Below are 25,201 nucleotides of genomic sequence, written 5' to 3'. Positions count from 1 at the left end.
ATAAAAAATAAATAAAATCTCAATGAATAACCGTGCAAACTAAAAAATCGTTATACCTCGTACCAAAAATAATGATAGAAAACTCTCTCTGACAATCATTTTTTTGAATTCAATGTAACGTTTAGGGTATACTTTTTTTGGTTCCCATGAAAGCTTTTTTTGACATCGATACATACCGACAACAAATAAAGACAAAAAAACAGCAAATTAAAACTAGAAATATAATAGAAAAGAATTGTATTTTCCGTATACTTTTTCTGGTTCCCATAAAAGCTTGAAAGTCAATATTATCCATTAATTAAGCACGTAAAGAGTGCGTATTCCAAAAAAAAAAAAAAAAAAAAAGAAAAGCGTAAACTAAAAAATTGACATACCTTATACTATAAACAACGAAAGGAAACTCTCTTTCTAACAATCATTTTTCTAAATTTAATGTAATGTTTATAAAAGAAAAAAAAAAATAAGGAGAAAAAACTTTACTTACTACCCTTAATCTTTTATCACAGCTTTAAACTTTAAAATGTGTTAATTTAGTACATCAATTTTTCAATTTTTTTTAATTACAGCCCTCCGTTAAAATTTTCGGTTAATCTTACAAGAGAAATGATTCGTACACTCATTTCTCACAACAGTCCCACAACAAGCTGATGTGGCTGGTAATATTTTATTTTATTTTATTTTTGTTTTCTTTTCTTTTTGTAAAAAAATAATAAAATATTACCAGCCACATCAGCTTGTTGTGGGGCTGTTGTGAGAAATGAGTGTAGGGATCATTTCTCATCTTACAATGTTTTTTTTTTAACATGTCTATACATTAAAAAAACGAGGATTCAAATTAGTAACATTCGCTTTCGCTTCATGAGGCGTAGTTCTCGGTAGGGCTGAGCATGGGGCGGGGGGGGGGCGGGGATGGGGATTTTTTGAACCCGCCCCGCAGAGGTGCGGGTTCCCCAAAGTGAACCCGCACCCCGCAGAAAACCCCCTTCACCCGCATGGGGCGGGTGTAGATGGGGTGGGGTTGTGGGGCGGGGATCCCCGCGGGTTTTGACCCACCGTTGCTCGGCGAGTTAGCAACATCCTCCTTTACCGAGCTTCCACAAGGCAAAACCGTCCCCGGTTCCTGTTCACTCTAGATCTGATTCATTGAGCCGCCCCTCCAATCTCCGAACACGGTAATGGCTTCTTCGGAAGCCGATTCCCGGCTAAGCCAGGTGGTCTCCCCTGCGCTCGAGAAGATCATCAAGAACGCTTCTTGGCGCAAGCAATCCAGGCTCGCCCACGAGTGCAAGTCCGTCCTCGAGAAGCTTGCTTCCCCTTCCAAGCCCGAGGCCGAGGCCGAGGCCGAGCCCAATTCCTCAGGCCCAGGTCCACTCCACGACGGCGGCACCACCGAGTACTCCCTCGCCGATTCCGAGTCCATAATCAGCCCGCTCATCAACGCCGCCAACTCCGGCGTTCTAAAGATCGCCGATCCCGCCGTCGATTGCATCCAGAAGCTGATTGCCTACGGATACCTCCGCGGCGAGGCCGACCCCTCCGGCGGCGACGAGGCCAAGCTCTTGTCCAAGCTGATCGAGTCCGTGTGCAAATGCCACGATTTGGGCGACGACCAGGTAGAATTGCTCGTCCTCAAGACGCTCTTGTCGGCGGTTACCGGAGTGATGTGGGCTTACCGGCTTACTGGGCAGTGGGCAGTAAGGGGGGCTGCGGCGCAAGGAAGGTCAGGGAGTTAGAGAAGAGAGGTTAGAAGTTAGGGACTTAGGGTTTGTTTTTGTTTCTGCCGAGTGCCGCTTTCTTCCTCTCTTTTTTTTTTTTTTTTTTTTTTTTTTTTAAAATATGCGGGGCGGGTGCGGGGCGGGGCGGGGACCCGAGAAAATTCAAGGGTCCCCCCCGCAACCCGCCCCGCACCGCGCGGGGGGGCCAAAAACAGCCCCAAAACCCGCCCCATGGGTGCGGCTTTTGGGCTCTGCGGGGAGGGTTGGGGCGGTTTCTGCGGGGCGGGGCGGGTTTTGCGGGGATCTGCTCAGCCCTAGTTCTCGGTCAATTAAACTACCTATCAGAGACTCGGTTAATCTTACGTTGTGTCGTGCTGCAAGCTCCTCCTTTTATAAAACCTTATGTCGGCTAGTGAAGAAAATCACAATCCGTGTGGGAGAATGAAACCAGAAGTCGACTTAAAGAGAAGGATAACTAAGATCCTCCCTAGGCTTGTTTAGAGCTGGCTTTAACTTTTGTTTAAGCTTTATTTTAGCTTTAGCTTCTGTTTGTTGTTTCTTTCTTCTGTATCTAATAATAATAATAATTAAAAATAAAATAAAATAAAAATAAAACTAAATTCGGCTGAAACTCTCTAAAAGCCAAAGCCAAAACAAATAGACCTCACAAGAAAGACAAAAGAAAAGCAGATGGGCCCAACTGACTTTAATTCAAGTCAAGTCACAAATCTTCATCTTAACTTAAATTTCATCCAACACCCATAAAGGTGTTACAAGCTACAAACACCAACTAAGTCCAAACAATACTTGAACTTGAGAACCAGAATTGGCTTAGCCAACACGCCTGTTGAAATTTCCCATGTGGCAATTTCCTTCACTATGATATTACCTAGTGTCATAACCCCGCGAAGAAAATGATATCTTATACCAACGTGTTTAGTCTTCTCATGATACATTTGATTTTTGGTCAAATGTATTTCGTTTTGGTTATCTCAAAACACAACAGTCTCATCTTGCTGCAAACCTATCATCCCAACGAGACCTTTAAGCCAAATTGCTTCTTTCACTACATTTTACCTCTATGGTGGACAAAGCAACTATAACGCCTCCAAAATTAAATAAAAATATTTACTTAACTTGAAATGTTACTCGTAGTGTCATCAAACCAATTAACTAGTAATTAGCTGAATTCACTACACTACACATAATATACTATAGTGGAAAGCGGAATTGAATTATCTGATATTTCTAACAATAAATCTTTAAACAGAATATGTATCATCAATTATAGATAGAGTTTCCAAACAGACATTACTATCACAACAACAGTTAACTACTAACTAATACAACCTGACAATACGAGCCATTCACTCGGCATCTTTATTCCAACGAATTTCTTATTTTACCACCTGACAACCTGTTAAACTACAAAACATCAAGATATTTTACAACGAAAAAAAAATAATTGCACAAGTCCACAACTTGGTAAGTAAATCATTATAGAGCTAGTTTAAGCAAAGAGCTTTAAGTAACTACTCAATTTATTCAAATGTGGGTTCTTTCATAAAACAGTATATTTTGTTTCTGTTAACATGTTATCTAAAAATTTAGGTTTATTTTGAAAAAGAGAGTGACATAATCCCAGTAACAATCACTAAGATTTTAATACAAAGAAATCTCTCTCTCTCTATATATATATATCATAGCTTTCTTTTGTATGGTCTATCCATGCCATTAAACCCTTCTTGGTAGGGTTGATACTGTCCCAAGGGACCTGTAGTACAATATCAGTATCCTAAATATTGACCCGCATAATAATAAGTCCATAGTCATTATACCACACATACCAGTATACCATGTCATACGATGCAACTATTGTTCATTTATTTACAAAAATTATATGTAACCATTTATCCATTTGAAACAGTCAAAACATGTTATAAAAAGTAGTAAACTCATGAGATATCATTCGAAAAAGTAAAATCAATTTCTTAAGCATTTATTTACCTCAATATTATAAACAAGGTAAGATATATAGTGGAATTGGAAAATTAATTTAGAAGATGAAGGGTTGCTTTAGAAGATGAACCTGCATTACATGCATAAACACATAAAAATAAGTGTTTATTTTCCTTTCAAATAACAACACTAACATTTTGTACGTGTAGGTGCACGAGTTAAAAAATAAATAAATTAATAAACACCATGCCTCAAAGATTCACTCACAATATGCAACATGAGAAAGGTTTTTGATGTTTAAAAAAGATGGGGCTGAAATTAGAATGAAAATTCTGCCAAAATTGCAAACAACTCTCAGTTATTGTTAAATACAGTCTCTATTTATACCCCATAATTTCCGCATGGCATAAATAATAAAAAAGAAAATAAGCTCCCAGTTTCTCAGATGTGGAGGCCCCCTTCAAATCTTTATCCGCAAAATATTCAAGTCCTTCATTCCTCTAGTCACAACTTCCTGGACATCAGCAGATGGCAAACTATGATTTTTCCTTATCAGAACCATGGAACTTCCTCCCAGCTTCAACAGCTTCCCTGTAAAGATGGCAGGTAGTCATGAGTATATATGCAGCTGATTCATAAAACAAAATTTGCAGGTTCTCTGAAAAAGTCTAAGATGTCCCATGTAGACACTCTTAAACTTCAACAATGTGAATAATTTCACAGGTTTCACATTTGGTATAGAGAACCATATCCATATCGCAATTTATTTATTTATTTATTTTTTCAAACTTAGCATCAAAAATCAAGGCTTTAAGTAAGTCCAGAGAAGCTGCCGCCATTCACTACCTGAAGGCATTTACAAGCTCCTTATTTTCAGGGTCGAGCATCACTCCCTCATAAAAAGAGTTGGCTGCTTCATCAAACCTCTGCAATAATAAGAGCAAAACAACTAACATCAGACCACAAAGATCAAAATTTTTGTTTCGAGTGCCACGGTCTAGATGGGAACATGAGAGCTTGCCTGCAATAAACGTAAAGCTGCACCTTCCCGATAGCAAGCTTTTGCCCAATCTGGTCTTAATGCTCGGCAGGCCTTTCCATCAGCTAAGGCATGCTCAGCTTGACCCAAACGCATCCAACAAAGGCTCCGATTGGAAAGCAAAGTAGCATCAGTGGGGTCAAAATCAGTTGCCTGTATACGCATCACCAAACTAGAGTCACAAAGCTGAAAGCTCTCGTGTCTGGCAATGCATTCAAAGTAGCTAAATGTATAACAACATTTGGAAGCAAAAGCAACACCTTAAAGAATTTCTAGACATATGAAGCAAGGACACTTCAAGATAAATGGCATGCCCTTATATGATAAGGGATACGATGGGCCGTGAATAAGGAAACTATCCTTTTTTCCTTTTTTCCACGGATACTGCTAGGATGCAGCATCAATATAGCATGATACTTTTCAGGGAAAAAGTTCAATTTTCTTAGGTAAAAGGGTTTAAATGTAAAATATAAGATCGAGCATCTTAGCAAATATGAAACCTTCTAACTTTTAATCGGTGAGTATCAAATATGGATCATTTTTTTTTTCATAAGTGAGTATCAAATAAGGATCATATATCATTTGTTCTTTTGTTATTTATAATTTCTTAGTCAGTTTCATCATCTATACATATTTTAAACTTTTTGATGTTTGTTATTTCTCTTTCAACCTGAAAACTAGCATAATATATATTTAAAAGTATTTTTACATATTTATTACTTAACATATCCCTGCCTTATCATATCCTAGATTTTCAAGAATTGTACTGCCATGTCTGTGTTGTACTGCATTCGGATCAACACTTCATAGCTCTAGATATACAACCAATTACCAACTTCAACACAGCAAAAATGAATCTATAGAACTTCTAACAATTCAGCTTTTCGCAGAAATGCATTTCTTGGTTCTAGATGGACAAAGAGGGCCAAATAAACAGAGCCACAGGTGGGTGATGGATACGAGATTACAAAGATTATAAATGAGGATATAAATATAAATCTAAATCTAAATACCAGATCCATGTACCTGCCTAAGTAACTGCTCTCAAGACTTCATTGATTAAAATAATCAAATCCACTCTAATTCTGTTCAAACTTTATTTCTCTAGTCAAAGCTTCACAATATTCAGATTTCTAAAGGTACTCATGGTGGGCACATTCCCATTCCAAATGAAAGTGCAGAGCAAACGTGCATCTACTACCAATTTGAATATTACACTTACTCCCTCGAATTACCACTCTATTTACAATGTCCTCCCAAACTTAAAAAGTAGCAATGTGGGGAGCTATTCTACCAGCCCCTTTTAGTTGCCCCCTTATGTTATGATTTTTTGCTAAATCCCAACGGAGGAAGCAAAAATGACAAAAATACCCATTCATAAAATAAAAAATTCAAGAAAAAGCCAAAAAAAAGATCCACGGCGTGGCCATGGGTCTTGACTGACCCATGGCCACAACCCCACCGTGGGTTTGGCATGACCCATATCCTAATTGTGGGTTAGGCGGAGGTTAACCGTTAACCGCCTACCCTTATATATATATATTATATATATAAAAATAATAATAATTTACAAAATGAAGTTGTTTTGGTGCGTTTGATATATGATTTTTATTTTGAATTTAATGAAATTGATCTTTATTCATAAAAAAAAAAATAATAATATTCTTGAGCTTTGTTATATTTTGAAGCCTTCTACTTATTTAAAAAAGACCCAAAATCATCTAAAATAAGCCCTAAAAAGAGGCTCAAAGAAGGCCTAAAACACCAAAATAGGCACATTTCTAAAAAGCGGTTATATAGTGCGATTGTAAGTTTCAATAACTGCTAACCGGCAGCTATTTTAAAACTGCTAACCGCCTAAGGCGGAGCAGTTACGGTTAGCGGTTATAGCTAACCGTTAACCGCAATTGCTTGTACACCTCTAAATTTTATGGGAGTATAACATACATTTTACATTACGTGATGAGTCAGCCGTCTAAGTTAGAGAAAAATTTTAACGTAATTGGGAATTAAAAGGGGTTGGTAGAATAGCTCCCCACATTGTAACTTTTTTAAATTTGGAGGGACAATGCAAATAGGGTGGTAGTTTCAAGGGGGTAAGTGTAGTTTCCCTCTAAAAATATTAATCTAGTAGCTATAATCTGTCAGAAGAATGGCCTAGACAAATTTAACTGAGAAGAGTTTCAACAAATTTTATAGGCAGCTTTCTACAAAAGATGCTTCCATTAGTTACAGAATAAGTTTTACCCAAGAATGTTTCATATTGTACTGTGTTCTCTGCTATCAACTGATCAAGCAAGAGAGCAACCAAAATAGAAAATCATAGGCTTGCAACCGAGTAAGGAAAATTTTCAATAGTCAAAGCAGAAAATATTCAGAAAGTCAAAGAAGAGGACCGGAAGAAAGAAGTATGTACTTGGGTATAAGCATCTACAGCCATATGATAATCTTTTCTCTTGAAAGCATCATCTCCTCTTGATTTTGCTTCTGCAGCTTTCTTCTTTGCTTCTGGCGCTACCTGAAATGTTTAACATTCATGACAAAAAACACAGGACAACAAGAATTCCAACAGACTACATCCAAAATATTTTAGATGAGTAAGTTATAGGGATGATAATCTTATGACCTGACACTTCAGACAAATAGCTCAATACCTCAAACAATTCAATTCAAAAATTCAAATTCCTGAAATAGATCCCAACAAGTATGAGAACTTCCTGACTTAGACTATAACCATAAGTCCTCTAATCATAAGCTGTAAGTTCGTCCAATCCCTTGCAAGTGATAGAAGGGAGAACCACTTCATCGCACCATAATTAAAAATTACTCATAAATTTTTTTTTGTTAAGTGAAAATTACTCATAAATCATTCCAAATCATCCCGAAATTGCATCATAATTTTTCTTTTCAGTAGCATTTAGTGTTTCTCCCACACTAGCTGAAATGTTCAATTCAAATTCAAGATCTTATAGAAAATGTTTTGCGGTACTTCTTGAAATAAAAGCAGTAATTGACCCAAGAAAGTCCTTGGTTCAGTCTTTTGGTTGAACTAACGGTTAAGCAGGTAAAATCAGAATATGGAATTCTGAATTGAATTTATGACATCATGTAGTGATGAGTTAGAGTTCTACATAATCAATGTCTACAGATTGTCCAGTGCAATCTTACCGGGAAAAGTAAAACCTAGGAACCATCCAATTTCAGGAAACAGACAATCCTAATGAAGAATCTGAGCAGCATTAAAGTATAAAAAACAAAGGGTACATTAGAAAAAAAATAAAGAAGAAAAAAAAAAAAGTGGAACCTCATGGAGATCTTGCTTTGGTAGTGCGGTTTCCTTCGGCACATTAACTTCCTTTGGGTTTCTGGTTTCTTCCTGAAACATTTCCCTTGAAAGTTAATACAAAAAGATACAATAACTTCATGTCTGGCAGACAAAATATGAAAAACTAACTGCCACCAAGGTAGAAACTATTAAACGGTAATTCCTTTAGAATTGATATCAAGTAGAAAATGATAAAGTTTTATTGTGACACAAGTATGTCAGGGTTTCTTTGTCGCACCGGGTTAGTCTTTTATTTTCGTCTTTTCCTTCATTTCTTAAGTGGGCAGACCTTCTTGCACTCTGTGTAATCTCCTTTCCTACCAAAATTTGATTTTGCTTCTCATATAAAAGTACACAACCAAAAGTCATTTCACATGGGCACTAGAGTTCAAAATAACTATGAATGGAGCAAGAAACTCATTTGTTGCATTCTGATCCAAAAGAGAAACAATAAACATTTAGTCGCTGCTATGTTGTGTATCAGGCTAACAGAGAAACACAACAGTGTGTAAAAATAATTTCCTTTGAAATCAAAATCCTACACACAGAGATTGGATATTTAGTCTTTAGTTTAAGCAGATATCATTTCTTGTATAAAAAAAATACTACCAAGCCCACAGAAGTAAATATTTATGATCATTGAAAAAGTTGGACATCTTCCTCCCATCCCAACATATCCGATCTATATGTCAGGATCTTAATACCTGTTCTTTGCTACTTTCAGACTGCATGTACTCAAGTATTCCATCAACAGTCCAATTTGGAATGGTTTCAACTTTTGATGTCAACGGAAAAAGAATCTCAACAGCTCGTCGATTGCCTCTTGCAGCTGCAACCTGGATTGGCTTCGCACCATCCTGTGATGCCAAAAACATTCAAAAGCTATTTAATTTGGCAATGAAGTTCTTTGTCTTATTGCAGAATTTTCTTATCAAAAAAAAAAAATTGGCAATGAAGTTGACTAACATTAATGTGACAGAAACCATCTATAACTATCTCTTTATGCAATCATACAACCCACCAGTTGAAACAACAACCAATTTGTAAATCCAAGTAAATATGGTTGATATGCTAGGTAATGGTGGCTAACTCTAGAGTTTTGGTAACCTAACAGTATGCTTAGAAAAGATTCTAATCTAGATCAGTGCTTTGTTAGTTATGGTGACTAAACCACAAACATTTTCATAAATTTGACCATTCGCAAGTTAAAGTGGACATATAGCAAGGTCAATTTGGAGAGACCTCCAAGTTGGTAAGTGGATTACAGGTTGCGAAATAGAGCAAGGTCATTGAGAAGATAGCAACACTTTGTCTTATAGAGTGCATTTACAAGGAAAGCAATATAAAAACATTTGTGGAGTTCCAATGTTTATCTTTGCTAAAAATGTGTTGCCTAGTGAAAGATGGGGTTTTCCCCAAATCTTATAATAAAAGAAGCATCAGTTACCAATTCTTCATTTACACTGAAGTTTGAAATTATAAATTGATCAGTAAAATGCTTATTTTAATCAGCATAAATTTATTAAAAGGCACCAAAGGGGGCGCACCCCAAGTACACAAGGAGCAATACAAATGGCTCTCCACCACCGCCACAAAAAAAAAAAAAAAAAAAAAAAAAAGAATAAGAATAATAATAAGAATAATAATAAAGAGAGAGAGAGAGAGAGAGATAGAGAGAGAGAGAGAGTAGAGGAGGAAGATTTATATTACAAATCAAGTCTTAAGATTAAGTCCATCAATGAATAAAATGTTTTGGACACTGCATTTCTTACATTTGTTGGCCATGGAAACAAGGAAGATACTGCATAGAAATGTCACCACAAGAAAATAGATAGGGCACACTCACAGGCACAGCCCATGTAAGGAGAGAAAAGATGAACATATATTTTGAATTTTGATCATGTATAGAACTCTAAATAGAAATAAAGAGAGGTATGACATGAGGAAGGTGCAACTGCATATCACATTTCGACAACCTCTAGTCTGTTTAAATTCCTAAAACCTAACACAATTTAATAGTTTAAGAAAGCAATATTCCTGAGCTACTAAAAAGTAAACGAAAACAAAATCAAGTTGGAAATATAATTCTACTGTTAATAAGGAGGCCAAAGTGTCAAAAAGCATACCCCCCCTAGAATCCTAATAATTTCATAAATGTCAACAACGATGTAAAAACACTTGTAGGTAGAGAGAGAGAGAGAGAGAGATGGCATTAAAGAAACCTTAATATGTCATCATTCTTCCATATGCAACTAAAGGGGAAAAAAAAAAGAAAAAGAAAAAGAAAAAGAAAAAAAGAAGAAGATAAGCCATGTCTTTCATTATACATTGTATTTTGGCTGAACAGATACAGTCAGAAAGCAATGAAACAAAGTGGACAGAATTAGATATTAACCCAAGAGCATTTTTCCAACACTCCTAACAAGTAAATGCACAGATACAAAGAAGAGACAAACAAGTGAAAAGCTTGATTTACTTCTCAAGTAGAAAAAATAGTGAATAGTACAGCCTCACCTCATCAGTGATATTTGGATCAGCTCCAGCTTTCAACAAACAGTTTATGACTTCTAAGCTCCCATTATAAGCAGCAATATGCAAAGGGGTCGCTCCACCAGCGCTAATATTTACTTTGGCACCTGCCTATACATTAGAATATGCAAAAATTAATAGCACAAAATCAATATAGAAGCTACATTCTGTGAACACATACATAAACAGAGGGCTGAAATCACAGATGTTCAAGCACCAAAGAATTAAGCATTCTTTTACATTAGCCCCAAGCTTTACGCAAATTCAATATACAATGCAATAATAAAATTCAATTCAGAGTATATACCATCATAGTTGATTGACGCAATAAGATTTTATTTACAAAAGTCTAAAACTTGTATATGTAAAAAGCTTGATTCAGGTGTCAGCAAAACACTGCCGTCTGTTCCAAAAACAATATCCCCTTAGCGTCCCGGGGTAGACTTTTGTAAATGAAATAAACATAAGTCCATTTTATTACTTACAAGGCCAACCGTTGTTAAGTAACTAACAAGATTCAGGTATTGGAACTATTCTCTTTTTTGTTACTTTTAAAAGTCCTAAGATTATTCTCTTATTGAACATATCACAATTTAGTGCCATAGAACAAGATGTATCCAGATTCATTACTTACCATCCCCCCACCTACAAAGAATTAACAATCCTTATCCACAAATAGCTTGTCTAAACAAGAATAAATCCCTACTGAATCCTCCACAACCCTCCAATAGGAACTGAGCAATATTAATGACAAATATACATGTCTTCCTTTATTGTATAGAAAGCACTGCCACAAAGTCCATGTAATATATCAGAAGATGAAGAAAAGTATAGAACCTGTATCAACAACTCTAAGCATGCCAGTGAACCGGCTGCCACTGACGATAACAGTGCAGTAATATTATCATCTGTTTCAGCATTAAGCTGCAAAATAATATCAAGAAAATAAATTAAACAATAGAAGAGAATTTCAATGCACATTTCAATGATATAACAAAAGATTATTTTAAAATATTACTACCCTCAAAACTCCTAATTAAATGACACAAGGGTAAAAAAAATTATGTCTAAAACAGCTGACAAAAGTTCCATGTTATATATATATATATATATATATATATATATATATATCAATGATTGTGTAGATCAGCACCCATTATTTTATTCCAAAAACTGCCATAATGTTGGTACATAATCATGGTTACACTTGATTATTGCTTATGGTTTTGGATTTCTGAAACCATCTCTAAGCATTGGCTGCTACTTTAGAAGTGCTCTTATAGGTATGCACGAGTCCTTAGCATCAAACACTTTTTTTGTCCTTTTCATCGATGCCACGAAGCTTCTGCCAACTTCAGTATTGTCCAGCAACCACATAGAATAAACCATGTCAGATTCCTAAGAATTAATCCTTCAGTCTGACAACACGACTAGCTAGCACAACTGTATCTTTCATTGATTGACGTTGAAATGTGGTTGGATGATAACCGTCAAGGATAATCTACGATAATTCACTTTTGAAGCGTGACTCATTTTGTGTGCTAAATGTCTTCTATTGTCTTTCTTTTTTCTTTTTTCTTTTTTATAAATAATTTCATATCATTAATAAATCGCAGATGGGCACAAACCTACTACACATGGAGCATACAAGAGATCCCCTAAAATGAGGAAAAAGAAGAGCATAAATTTAAAAACTCTGCAAAAGTAACAAAACTCGGGCTATAATGAGCCGCTATCCATAAATGTGACATCCTTATTACACTTAAGGTTAAAGAATATATGCCCTCCAAAATCAATATTAATAGCTAACAAAGATGATGGGCAATAACTAAATGGGATCCTTTCAATGATGGATCCCCAACCGATATTATGCAATGATTACTACAAGGCCTGCACACAGATTTTAATTATTGAAGACAGGAGACTGAACATCTGATGACACACACAAGCCATCAATATAACAAGTACCTTCCATATCTCATTGCAACTACTCATAAGTTGCCTGCATTGCCGAATTGAGAGCCACTTGTTGAATGGTTCTATTAAAAGAATATTATAGTTATATAGGATCAATCTTTTCTGCGGATATGTGTAATACACAATTGGAAACAATCAACCAGTGGCTCTTACTTCGGCAATGCAGGCATGACGATGTGTAATGGAGTAAAAACTCAACACGAAAAATCATATGAAATACCGAGAAATATATATTAACCAGTCCATAAAATTAGTAACAAAGAATTATTAAATAAACAAATATTCGCAGCAAGTCAAAGCAACTAATACTGGGCAAGTCCACAGATAGATGGAGACCAAAACCCAACGGTCAAAAGAAACCCTAACCCCACTTAACACGCCAGGGAGCCCCAGTTAAAAGAAACAGAACTAAGCATGCCCCCATAATCGTACCATAAGGGCCAAGGAGAACAAATGAGGCCCTGCAGACCTAAAAGTGGGTAAAACCAAGCTCAGGAAAGGTTCAATCCAGCTTGGGCAATTCCTGGACTGAGAAGGGTCCCACAGTAATTATCTCATAATCCAGGAAAACCCAGCTCACTAGCCAGCAAACACATAAACATGAGAAGCTTTTCTCCAGTAGAAAGATGTACAAGTGACGCACCAGACTTCCCCAGAAGATTAAATTCAAGAAGGTGCACCAACTATAGTCAAGTATCCTAAGCCAGTGTAACTATCCGAACATATCACATGATATAACGGAAAAAGCCAACTCTTTGGGAGCTCCTCATTTAGTATGAGATGCTCCTAGAAAAATAAGTTTTACATATTGAAGTTTCTGTCAAACAAAAGAAAAAATCTATAACAAGAAGAGAGTCCCAGAAGTGGCTCTCTCTCTCTTCATCTCTTGCAACCAAAAGAGCACAACAAGAAGGCATGGGTCACAGACACAAACATTTGTTGAAAACAAATAAAAGACATTACAAGAACAAAAAAGAAATGCAAGCTCACACTAGCATGATGTTCCAAAAGAACTTTCACAGCATCTTCTTGTCCATGACCAGCAGCCCAGATTAAAGGAGTACCAGCATCACTTTGAGAATCAACATCAACGCCTTTGGAAAGTAAAATCCTCAGCAACTCAATTTCTCCTGTAAGCAATCACAAAAAGTATATCTAAAGTGAGATTTAAATGGGCAACTCACTGAAGTTAAGAAGTACTAAATTCTTTACATCTAGCCATATCAAACAAATATATACATCAACACCTTTTGGATGAATTACATGTTCTTGATGGTTTGGAGGAAGAGAAAGCTTTATTTGTTGAAGAGAGAACCACAGTCATTAGTGATTTGGCGAGGGCTACCTTATTGGTGGAGATGAGTTGGAGGCAAGAATCAAGGGCACTTTGGTTAAAAGAGGGTGACAAATGCACAAAATTTTTCTATTCAGTAGCCAACTCGAATAGGAGAAACAACTCCATTGAGTCACTGTTGGTAAATGGCTCAATTTCTTCCAATCAAACTGAAATCAGGGATCACAATGCAATTCTATGTTAGATTGTTTATTGAACATTTTAGTTGGCGGCCCAAACTAGATGGCCTTGCTTTTCATTCCATTGATGATGAGGAGGCCTCTAGGTTAGAGAGACTGTTTGAGGAGACTGAGGTCCTTGAGGTGGTGAGAGGTATGAATAATGAAAAAGCGTCAGGCCCAAATGGTTGCAAGCAAAGCATATATTACAGGGTGTTCCATGATTTCCATGTGAGAACTAAGTTTGAAAAGCCTTAATGCCACTTTCATTGCCTCATTTTGAAGGAATTTTGGCATAAGGACTTTCGACCTATTAATCTTGTGAGTGGAGTTTACAAGATTATTGCCAAAGTCCTAGCTAATAAGTTGAGAAGGGTTGTGGAGAAGATCAATTTTTTTTTTTATAAGAGAAATATCATTAAAAACGCAAAGCGCAGTCAGTTGTGGAGAAGATCATTTCGAAGCCCCAAAATGCTTTTGTTAGAGGTAGGCAAATCCTTGACTCTGTGCTTATAGCAAATTAATGTCTGGATAGTAGGAGCAAATCTGGTGAGCCAGGGGTGCTTTGCAAACTATTAGTTTAAAAGGCTAGTTTTAAGGCTAATGAGAGCTAGTTTTCAAAGATTAGGTATTGTAAAGCTATCATTTGTGACTTCTACCAACAATTTTAAGACTCCAGGCTTATACAGCGTTAAAAAGTATAGGTATTGTAAAGTAAGTTTTAAGGCTAGCTTTCAAAAGAATAATTTTATGAGTAAGGAAAGATATACAAACTTTTCTTTCTTTTTTCTTGTAAGAAACTTAGCTCAAGGGATGGCCATGTCAAACGGGGATGGTATGTTCGAAGCCAAACGTTGAGTGTGGTGTTATGCTCGACATGCCCAATTTGAATGGGGTTAAGCATTCAACACCTTCAAGTCAAACAAGGTAGTAAGTTTGACACAGGCCAAGGCATGCCCATGTTCAATAATAAAATAGTCTTCAGTATTCAGATTATGTATATGAATTGAGTTTATAAGCATGTTTTGTTTTTAGTATGTTTCTCCATTATTATCTGCCAACAAATGATTTCAAGATATCAATATGTACATGTTTTGGAGGTTTTGAGTATGAAATGTATTGAAATTAATGAAATGTTACAATTTTGGCATTTCAAGTGAATATAGAAAAGTCTCTCACTTTCTGATTTCAAGGAAAAAATATTTTTAACTCTAATGTTTACACAAAAGTGCATTATTGGATTAAAGTTTCTAAGCCATTATTGTATTTAATATATTCAATCAAACAAAAGAGAGAAGTTTTAATGAGTATAAAAAGGAACTGAGAAAAGACTAGAATAATTCTTATTGATGTGTTGTTCCAAACGGCTACACATTGGTTAAATAGAAAACCTAGAACCCAATATGGAAAGTAATACAACGTAATCAAATAAACATAAATAAGCAATAATCGCGGTGGATCAAATATTCAGCAAATCTTCAACACTCCTCCTCAAGATGGGGCATAGATGTCTCGCACGTCCAAATTGCATAAGACTCTATGAAGAACACCACTAGATACTCCCTTTGTCAAGATATCTACAAGTTGTTCTCTAGACTTCGCATATGGAGTACAGATGATACCTTCTAGGAGTTTTTCTTTGATAAAGTGTCGATCAATTTCAACATGCTTAGTTCGGTCATGTTGGACTAGATTATGTGTAATACTGATTGCCGCTTTATTGTCACAATACAATCGAATTGAGTCCTTGGAGTCAAACTCAAGCACTTTCAATTGTATTTTCAATCATAATATTTCACACACTCCCTAAGCCATAGCTCTAAATTCTGCCTCTGCACTAGATCTGGTAACCACAGACTATTTCTTGCTCTATCATGTAACCAAATTACCTCCCACGAATGTGCAATACCCTAACATGGACCATCAATCTATAATTAAGCCAACCCAATCTACATCTGTATAGGCTTCTATTTTCAAATGACTAAGTTGAGAAAACAGCAAGCCCTTACTAGGTGAGGATTTTAAGTAGCGAATAATGCGGTAAACTGCTTCCATGTGAGGCTCTCGCGGAGCATGCATAAATTGATTCACCAAACAAAAACATATGCAATGTCTAGAAGGGTATGAGAAAAATAAATCAACCATCCAACCAATCGCTGATATCTGCCCTTATCCACCAAAGGGTTCTCGCCATCTCCTCCCAATTTAACATTTACCTCTACTGGATTGTCAGTGGCTTTACATCCGAGCATTCCTGTTTCCTTGAGAAGATCAAGTATGTATTTTTGTTGGGAGATAAATATACCATGCTTTGACCTTACTACCTCAATGTCAAGAAAGTACTTCAGACTCCCCAAGTCCTTTATTTCAAACTCGTTAGAAAGACGATGTTTTAAGTTCTGTATCTCCCCATCATCATTTCCTGTTAAGACAATATCATCAACATACACAATTAAAATTGTTACCATTCCTTGAGTGGAATGCTTAATAAAGAGTGTATGATCAGCCTGACTCTGCTTATAACCAAATCTCTGCATAGCCCAAGAAAACCACTTGAACAACGCTCTTGGAGATTGTTTTAGGCCATACTAAGCCTTCTTTAGTTTGCACACTTTTCTCACTAAGGATGAATCTTCCAATTCAGGAGGAATTTCCATGTATACTCTAGGTCTCCATGAAGAAATGCATTTTTACATCAAATTGATGTAGAGGCCGATCCAAGTTTGCAGCTATAGAAAGTCTCACCCTAACTAAGTTCATCTTTGCTACTGGAGCAAATGTTTCCTTATAATCAATCTCATAGGTTTAAGTAAAGCCTTTTGCAACAAGTCTGGCCTTGTATCGTTCCACAAAACCATTGACCTTACGCTTGATAGTGAACACCCACTTGCATCCAACAACCTTCTTTCGATTAGGTAATTTAACAAGATCCCAATTCTTGTTTTTGTGAAGAGCTTTCATCTCTTCTTCCATCAATATCCTCCACTTTGGATCACTAAGTTCCTCCTGTACATTTCTAGGGACAGACATAGAAGACAATTTGGACACAAAGGACCAATATGGTGAAGAAAGATGTTAATAAGAAACAAAATCAGAAATGGGATGGTGTGTACATGACCTAACTCCTTTGCGTTGTGCAATGGGTAGACTCGTATCATTGACAACAAATATTACATAATTCATATCAGAAATAGAAGTAATATTACCTGAGTCAGGATCAAATGTTTGGCATGTAGCATTAGAAATGGTCTTATTTTTCTAGAGTCTGGAGTAAACTTTCAATTCTTCCACAGGCGGCGCAGATGGCTTGTCAGTAGGTTCAGTAGGAAGATCATTAGTAAGTTGTTGTTGCTCCTGCTCTAGCAAAGGAGGGACTAGTAACGGAGTCAAAAAATATCCTCTTCAATCTTACTCTCCCCCTGAAGAGGAGTTTGGGATGAAGAGAAGTATGAATGTGTTTCAAAGAAAGTGACATTCATGGAGAAAAAGTGTTTTCTCGATGGAGGGTGATAACATCTGTACCCCTTCTAAGTAGGAGAATAGCCTACAAAGACACATTTGAGGGCTTGAGGGTCTAACTTACCCTGAAAAGGACCATGAACATAGACAAAGCAAACACAACCAAAAACATTCGGAGTGACACCTTTTGAAGTAGAGAAAGGTGGGGATAACACCTCTAGAAGTGTTTTGAAATCTAATACCCGAGACAGCATCCTATTGATGAGATAAGTAGTGGTGAGTAAGGTGTCCCCCAGTAAGATTTGGGAACATGCAGGTCAAGCATTAGGGAACGAGTTACCTCCTAGAAGATGCCGATTTTTTTTGTTCACCAACACCATTCTGTTGCGGAGCATCGACACACGTGGTTTGGTGTATAATGCTTTGATCTTGAAATACATTCCGAGATCACCAGACATATATTCACCTCCATTGTCGGAACGAACAATTTTAATCTTGGTATTAAACTGAGCCTAAACCATCTTTTTTTTTTTTTTGATAACTCTGATCCATCTTATGAACCATCTGAAACATAGAAAACACATCACTTTTGTCCTTTAACAAGTAGACCCATGTGGTCCGAGAAAAATCATCAATAAAAGAGACAAACCATCGATAACTAGATAAAAAGACTACTCGTGAAGGGCCCCACACATCAATATGAATAAGGACAAAAGGTGCATCACTTTTATTGATACTAAGAGAAAAGGACACGATGGTGTTTTGACCCACACATCAGTATGAACAAGAACAAAAGGTGTATAACTTTTATTGATACTAGGAGAAAAAGACACATGATGGTGTTTTAAAAGTTCATAAGTTTCACACTGAAACTTAAAAACATTATTATGCAAAAATAACGCAGGAAACCTATGTTGCAAAATTAAAAAAGAAGGATGTCCTAATTGGTGATGCCAAAGCCAGGTTCTAGCTGTAGAGTCATCTGCCCGAACTGTATGATAAGCCTATGTGAGCCGACCTTGTGTGTTGGGCTAAGAGTCTAGATAGTACAATCCATCCTTCAAGCTATCACTGCCAATCATCTTTCTCGTTACTAGGTCCTAAAAGAAGCAATAGTAAGAGTAAAAAATTGCTCCATAATTCAACTCGAGGGTAATATGTGACAATGGATAATAGATTAACAGCAATATCAGGAACATGAAGGACAGAGGACAAGGTCATTAAGGAGGTGACAGAAACAGATCCTTAACCCGAAACTGGTGAAAGAGAACCATCAGTTATTCTAACTTTGTCTCTGCCTGAACAAGGATTATATGATGAAAATAAAGGAGACATACCAATCATATGATTAGAGGCACCAGAGTCAATAACCCACGGATCATCAGAGGGAGTAGCAGATGCATTCAGAGCAGCGTCTAAATTACTTGTAAGAGTGAAGGAGGAGGATGCAGTAGCAGGTGTGTCCAATCGAGATATAAGTTGACAGAGTACTTCTACCTCGTCTTTACTCAGACCCCCCATATCAGTGGCAGAAGGATGAGTATCAGGTGTAGGAACGACCATCTCAACTGTGGAAGAATGATTGGCCCAAGGCCTGGTTCCTCCACCTGTGCGACCCCCACGACCTTGAGTAGGAGGACGGCTCTGAAGTCTTCAACAAGTCTCCTGAGTATACCGTTACCTATTACAGTGGTCACAAAATAATTTATCTTTGTCATCTAAGGTCATATGCGCTACTCTGCCACCATCTCGAACTCTGAAATCACCTCTCGAAGGGTGTTGAGATGTATCCACGAAAGCAAATTGGGTATGTGAACTGGGATGAAGCATGGTGCTACGACAACTCTCCTCATTTTGGATGTATGAAAAAACCTCTTGTAGTGATGAAAAAGGTTCCTTCCCAAAAATTTGAACCCGCACAGGATCATAATCTGAATTCAATCCACCCAAAAACTCATAAATGCGTTCCTCTTCAATCATCTTCTTAATTTTAACCGCACCAGTTGCACACTCAGGCTGCAACTTCTAATAATTATCTAACTCTTGCCACAAATTATGGAGCTTATGAAAATAAGTGGCCACTAAACAATCACCTAGGTTTAGTCCATGGATCCGTCGCTTCAAGCATATTTCAGTGCAACATTCCTTTGGAATATGTTTGAGCAGCTGCATCCCAAACCTCTTTTGCCGTACGAAGAAACAAGTACCCCTGACTGATTTCCGGCTGCATTGAATGCAACAACCATGACTGGCAGTAGAAGTTTCTGCTTCCCATTTATCATAAGTAGGATCATTGGGCTTTGATTCTTGAATTCTGCCATTTAAGTTCACATCTTCCCTCTGCTCTTAATAGACAAAAGAGCAGATTGTGACCAAGAAAGATAATTGAGCCCATCCAATTTTACAGTTGTGATTTGGAGAGTTGGATTTTCACCATGGGAGGTCACCCGACTCTTTACCCCTTTTGTCTAATTTGTCTCTGACATTTTTGAATTAGACATCCAACCAAATAAATTGCTCCAACACAACCAGTGGGCTCAAAAAAATTACTACAAATCAACCATAATACCAACTCATCAACATGATTAATTTGGAATCAGACTTCTTTTTTTTTTTTTGCTAAACTACAGGTCGTTTAGGGCTTACCTGTCATTGGTAGAGTGCTGAACGACATGTCATTTTGCCTAGGGCTGAACAATAGGTTGCTATAGAACGACATGTCGTTCTTCAACATATACAAAATTACATGTCATTCTGCACTCAAAGAAGAAAGTCACCTTGCCGTCGCCGGAGATCCATGTGACGTTTTCCAAGTGCTCCGATAGGCTGCAAAAAACTCTAAACCTAGCCAAAAACTCCCGAGAAATCAGAAGGGGCAAACTGTGTTCATTATCAACGGCTCAACGCATCAAAAACACATTGTCCCATGTTTGTTATGGACCGGGTTGTCACCTAATCACCACCATGCGCCAAAGGGATGGCCCAGAAGACGCCGGCGGTACTTTCTGTGGGTGGTGCGACCTAGATGATGGAGGATAACATCTAGTCGCACAACCAACAATCCTTGGGAACACACAAACACGGCAGAGAAGCAAAGAACACAAACCAGAGAAGAAAAACAAACCAAGAACCAAATTTGGCTTTGATACCAAGTAGAAAAAGGAATTGAGAAAAGACTAGAATAATTCTTATTGTTGTGTTGTTCCATATGGCTACACATTGGTTAAATAGAAAAACCTAGAACCTAATATGGAAAGTATTGCAACGTAATCACATAAACATAAATAAGCAATAATCACGGTGGATGAAATATTCAGCAAATCTTCAACATAATGGTACAGCCTACACGAGCAGTCGATTTTTATGCTTGTTGGTGGATTGCTGGCAACACTCAAGAGTGTTGTTATATGGAAGATAGTGCATTTGTACCTTTTGTGGTGTCTTTGGAGGGAAATGAATGATAGAAGTTTTGAAGACCGCGAGAGGACTTTGGAGGAGATTTAAGTTTTTATTTTTCAATATTTTCTATCTTTGGACAACTGCTTTTGTTTTTCTGTTAGAGATTAATTATTATGATTTTCTTGTTCTTTTTGCCCCTTCTAACTAGGCAACTTCTCTTGTATACTTCATATGTACTTGTAGGCGCCTTTCGCTTTTAATAATATCACGATTGTATTTACACCACAACATGATCGATTGTATTTACTTACTGAGTTTTGGACTCGCAATTCCACCTATAAAATTGTCAAAATTTATAGCTATAATGGCAAGGGATGCGAGAGTACCCGACAAGGTAACTGGGATAAAAATCCTGGTTATGGTTAATCAAGCACAAAAAGAACATAAACTTTCTATTAAAATTTTGTATCACAACATCTTTTCTTGTTCTCAACTAGATTTTTGAATGAGGTCATCATGCTCACCAAAAGAGAATCTAAATCAAAAAAGGCTCTGAGATAGGAAATAAGATTATGATTATATGGCATTTTGATTTTGCTGTTTCTCATCATTTTTAAGTATCATATGGACATTGTACCCAAGAAGACATAAGAGTATCATTTAATATGTAATTATGTATTTGTCAACAATGGCCATTTTTGCCCAAAAAAATTAATATTTATTAAAATGAGATCTAATAAAAGAGATCAAAATATCTCCAGGATAAGGACCATAGAAACAAATAACTCCATCATGCTAGAAAGAGATCTATTAAAATGAGGATGAAGAGATGTGACTCACTGAACAAATAAGGAGAGATCATGCAAATTAAGAATAAATTTCACACAATACACACACTCACGAAGGTATTTGGAAGACCCAAAAAGGAATCCAATGGAAGAAAATTAGAAAATCCACCTAGTCCGGCAGAATGATGCAGTGCCGTGGCCCCTAAGTCACTAGGTATAGCAGGATTGGCACCACGCTCAAGAAGGTATTTGGCAGTATCAGTATGTCCTTGCCGGGCAGCATGAATAAGAGGAGTCTCACCTATAGATAAACAACAACAATCAATAGATAACCCAAAACATCATTACCAATAAGCATGAAACCTTTATGAAAAGAGAATGCATTTCATCTCATGTTTACTTGCATATACTATTAAATCAAAGACAGATAAATGTAAACCACGGAAATTATGACAAGTTTGTTTACTAATGATTAAAGGATAATGTAAACCACTCAAAATCAAAATGACTCATGAACTACAATGGCAGCAATTTTTCTTTTTTATAAGTAATAAAAAAACTTTACAAAAAGCATAAGGTGCCCCTAGGTACCTAGGCCGTACACACAAAGAGCTCCCACGAGCCTAAAAAACCCAAAAATCAGCAAAAGAACCCACAACCCAACAAACCATAAAGCCCACAACAAAGAACAAAACCCTCAAAACTAACAAACGGGAGGCTTGCCTTTCCCACGCCTAAAAGATGTTAGTTATTGGAGCTTTCCAAATTCAAACAACTATATCTGCCAAATCCAACATTACACTATTATCTGAACCTCTTGATATTCATTTGTGAATCATGAGGCGTGACAATAAGTTTTATGCTAATTGTGAACCTACAAAAACCTTCCTTATTTTCCTTCATCTTGATAACACAACCCTTCTGTGATGTTTTGCTATGAAGCGTAACTCTAGAATTTGAAGGATGACTCACTAACAACTTGTACAAATGAAACATATAGTGTAAGATGATGAAATATTATCGCAGGAGGCAAAAGAACCATCTAATTGTTCATATGATCTTACAAAGCAATTCCATGTCCATGTGATCCGATACTTCAACCTTTTTTTTTTCTCTTTTAAAATAGGTGCCCTCCAGGTAATTTTTTGAAGGTTAATAGTCTTTACTTATCAAGGAATATGAACAATATAGAACAATGCAATGTTATTACGTTGCGTATCCTACGTGGCACTAAGGAAACATATTTTAGTCATATTTTTTAAAGAACAAGAAGCTATAGTAAGTTGTAGCAGGAATGTCATCTCTCGTTGCTTTTTCAGGGTTGACAATGAAAAACAATTGAAGAAACTCTAACTCCATATTGATTATAGCAGAAAATGCACTAGTTAAATTATTTATTTACCAAAATATTTGCTCCAAAAAGATATACAACTTACCCATCTCATTGTTATTATCATTTTCCATTCTCTACATCAATTTTAATAGCCAAAGAGCTTAATAGTCTAACCATGAAAAACGGCCTCCATTCCAACCTGCAAAAGTACTGTAATACTCTCTAAAACCCAAAAGGAAAAAAGATAAACCACCATGAGCTCCACCAACATGCTTCACACTAATTAAATGAATTTTAGTTTTAGAGGGCAAATATGCAAGCCGCAGAAACCAATCCAACAGTATAATCATTAATAGTGAGACACAATAAATAGAGTCTTCCCACCTAGCATACAAACATGACGGAGGAAATTTATATATTAAAACTATAAAACCTACGAAGAACATGCAATCCAAGTACATTTGCAACATGCGCTTTCCACAAAGACTAACCAGAAAGTCAATCAAACGACAAAAACTACACTCACACATTGTACTTCCCTAAATTATCATTTTTTTTTCTCGACAATATACCAAAAGAGTACCTTTTATTTTTCTAATCTAATTGAATCAAAACATATAACTACACAATGTAGAAGAAGGCATGAAGAAAATAACAAATAGAGACAATGTATGAAATTAGGCGCATACCATCTTCATCTTTTGTATCGATATCAAGCTTCAACTCTTCTAACAAGTACTTGCAAACCTCAGTCTTCCCCTCCCGGGCCGCAAAGTGAAGGGCCCCTCGTTTGTTGGCATCCTTGATATCAGTCACCGTTATCTTCAACCCCTTCCCCTCGTCAAGCTGACCGGCCAAGTCTATCCCAATAAAATTCAACCCAAAATAAACAATCAAAATACACACACGCACGAATAAATGGACATACAAAAATATGAACTTACTCTTCAGGAGATCAAGATTGCCGGTACGAGCAGCATTCAGAAATTGTTGAACTTTCTGTCTCACTGCATTGAGTAGCAGAGAGAAAGAGAGAGGGGGAATTAAGTAAACATGAGACACTAATCTTGGAATTAAGTAAAAATATACAGACGCAAATAAAAAAAAAACAGCCTAAATCAGACATGCAAGGGCAAAACTATTCATGTTCTTGAGTGCGCGGAAGAGAGAGAGAGGACCTGCAAGGGCATCAGACGCATCGGAGGCCATGATGATTTGGTAAAGCAGAAGTAGTAGAAGGGAAGAGGAAGAGGAAGAATTTGGAACTTTCTCAAAACGCCGAACAGCAAAAGCTCTTATGACTTGTGTGTGAGGTTTTAACTTTTAAGTTCGAAGGGGCGAGAGAGAATGTTCCACACATAAGTACTTTCTTTTATATATATATATATATATATTCTAAGCTCCACGTATGTACTTGTTTTAAGGTTTCTTTTTTTTTAAAAAAAAAAAAAAAAAAAAAAAAAAAAAAAAAAAAAAAAAAATTATATATATATATATATATAACCCCATGAACTAACAGTTAATTTTAGAATAATTTCTTGAATTTTCAAGTGCACTAATGTAACCCATTAAACTATCAAAGTATGCCAAAAATGCCACTCTTTAACTTTTTTGTTTTATATATTTTATTTCATTAACAATGGCACGTGTCGTCATTTTATTAATGTTAACGTGGCACACTAACGGAATCCGTCAAATGTTTTGACGGAATTTGAATGCAGGGAGTGATTTAGTTTTATAAATGCATCTTTTTAATATTTTTTTTTTTAGTCGAAGTGATACATGTCATCATTTTATTGGTGTTGACGTTGACACTAACAAAGTCCCTCAAGTATTTTGATGGAATTTGACTGCAATAACTAAATTGTTAATTTTTGCCTATCTTGAAGACCTTTGAATTATTTTTTATTCTGCAATGAGAATTTTCTAATTTAGGCCAACCACATGTATTGATTTCTAAAAATAGTTTAGTTTAGTTTTTTTTAAAAAAAAAAAATTAAAAAATTAAAAAGAATAGGGGTAATTTAGGAATTTTTTACAAAAGTGACATTTTTGGCACACTTTAGTAGTTTGATAAGTCACATTAGTACATTTGAAAATTTAAAAAGATATTCTAAAATTGATTGTTAGTTTAGGGAACTTTTTTATATTTTTCCCTTTGTTTCG

General features: G+C 36.4%; 1 protein-coding gene across 1 annotated transcript; it reads right to left on the bottom strand.

The window, feature by feature from the left end:
* Positions 1 to 3,952: 3,952 nt before the first annotated feature.
* LOC133852750 (uncharacterized) lies at positions 3,953 to 24,378 on the bottom strand. Its single transcript, XM_062289498.1, has 13 exons — positions 24,214 to 24,378; positions 23,980 to 24,042; positions 23,725 to 23,895; positions 21,872 to 22,003; positions 13,535 to 13,674; positions 11,405 to 11,491; positions 10,553 to 10,678; positions 8,743 to 8,895; positions 8,018 to 8,089; positions 7,130 to 7,231; positions 4,696 to 4,866; positions 4,521 to 4,600; positions 3,953 to 4,265 (listed from the first exon to the last, which is right to left on the bottom strand). The coding sequence occupies exons 1-13, from the start codon at positions 24,242 to 24,244 to the stop codon at positions 4,211 to 4,213; spliced, it is 1,383 nt and encodes a 460-aa protein (XP_062145482.1). The 5' UTR covers positions 24,245 to 24,378; the 3' UTR covers positions 3,953 to 4,210.
* Between the last annotated feature and the right edge of the window lie 823 nt (positions 24,379 to 25,201).

This window comes from Alnus glutinosa, chromosome 12 (assembly GCF_958979055.1).
Source record: "Alnus glutinosa chromosome 12, dhAlnGlut1.1, whole genome shotgun sequence".
In the NCBI taxonomy this organism is placed as follows: Eukaryota; Viridiplantae; Streptophyta; class Magnoliopsida; order Fagales; family Betulaceae; genus Alnus; species Alnus glutinosa.
The sequence above is the reverse complement of the archived record's forward strand: the minus strand, read 5'-3'. Positions and strand labels throughout refer to the sequence as shown.

Excerpts from the sequence above, each read along its gene's own strand:
- LOC133852750 (XM_062289498.1), bottom strand. The coding sequence starts at position 24,244 with ATGGCCTCCGATGCGTCTGATGCCCTTGCAG. Across the intron at positions 24,043-24,213 it reads TGCGTCTGATGCCCTTGCAG|TGAGACAGAAAGTTCAACAA; the intron begins GTCCTCTCTCTC and ends TACTCAATGCAG. Across the intron at positions 11,492-13,534 it reads TTTTGGAACATCATGCTAGT|CTTAATGCTGAAACAGATGA; the intron begins GTGAGCTTGCAT and ends ATTATTTTGCAG.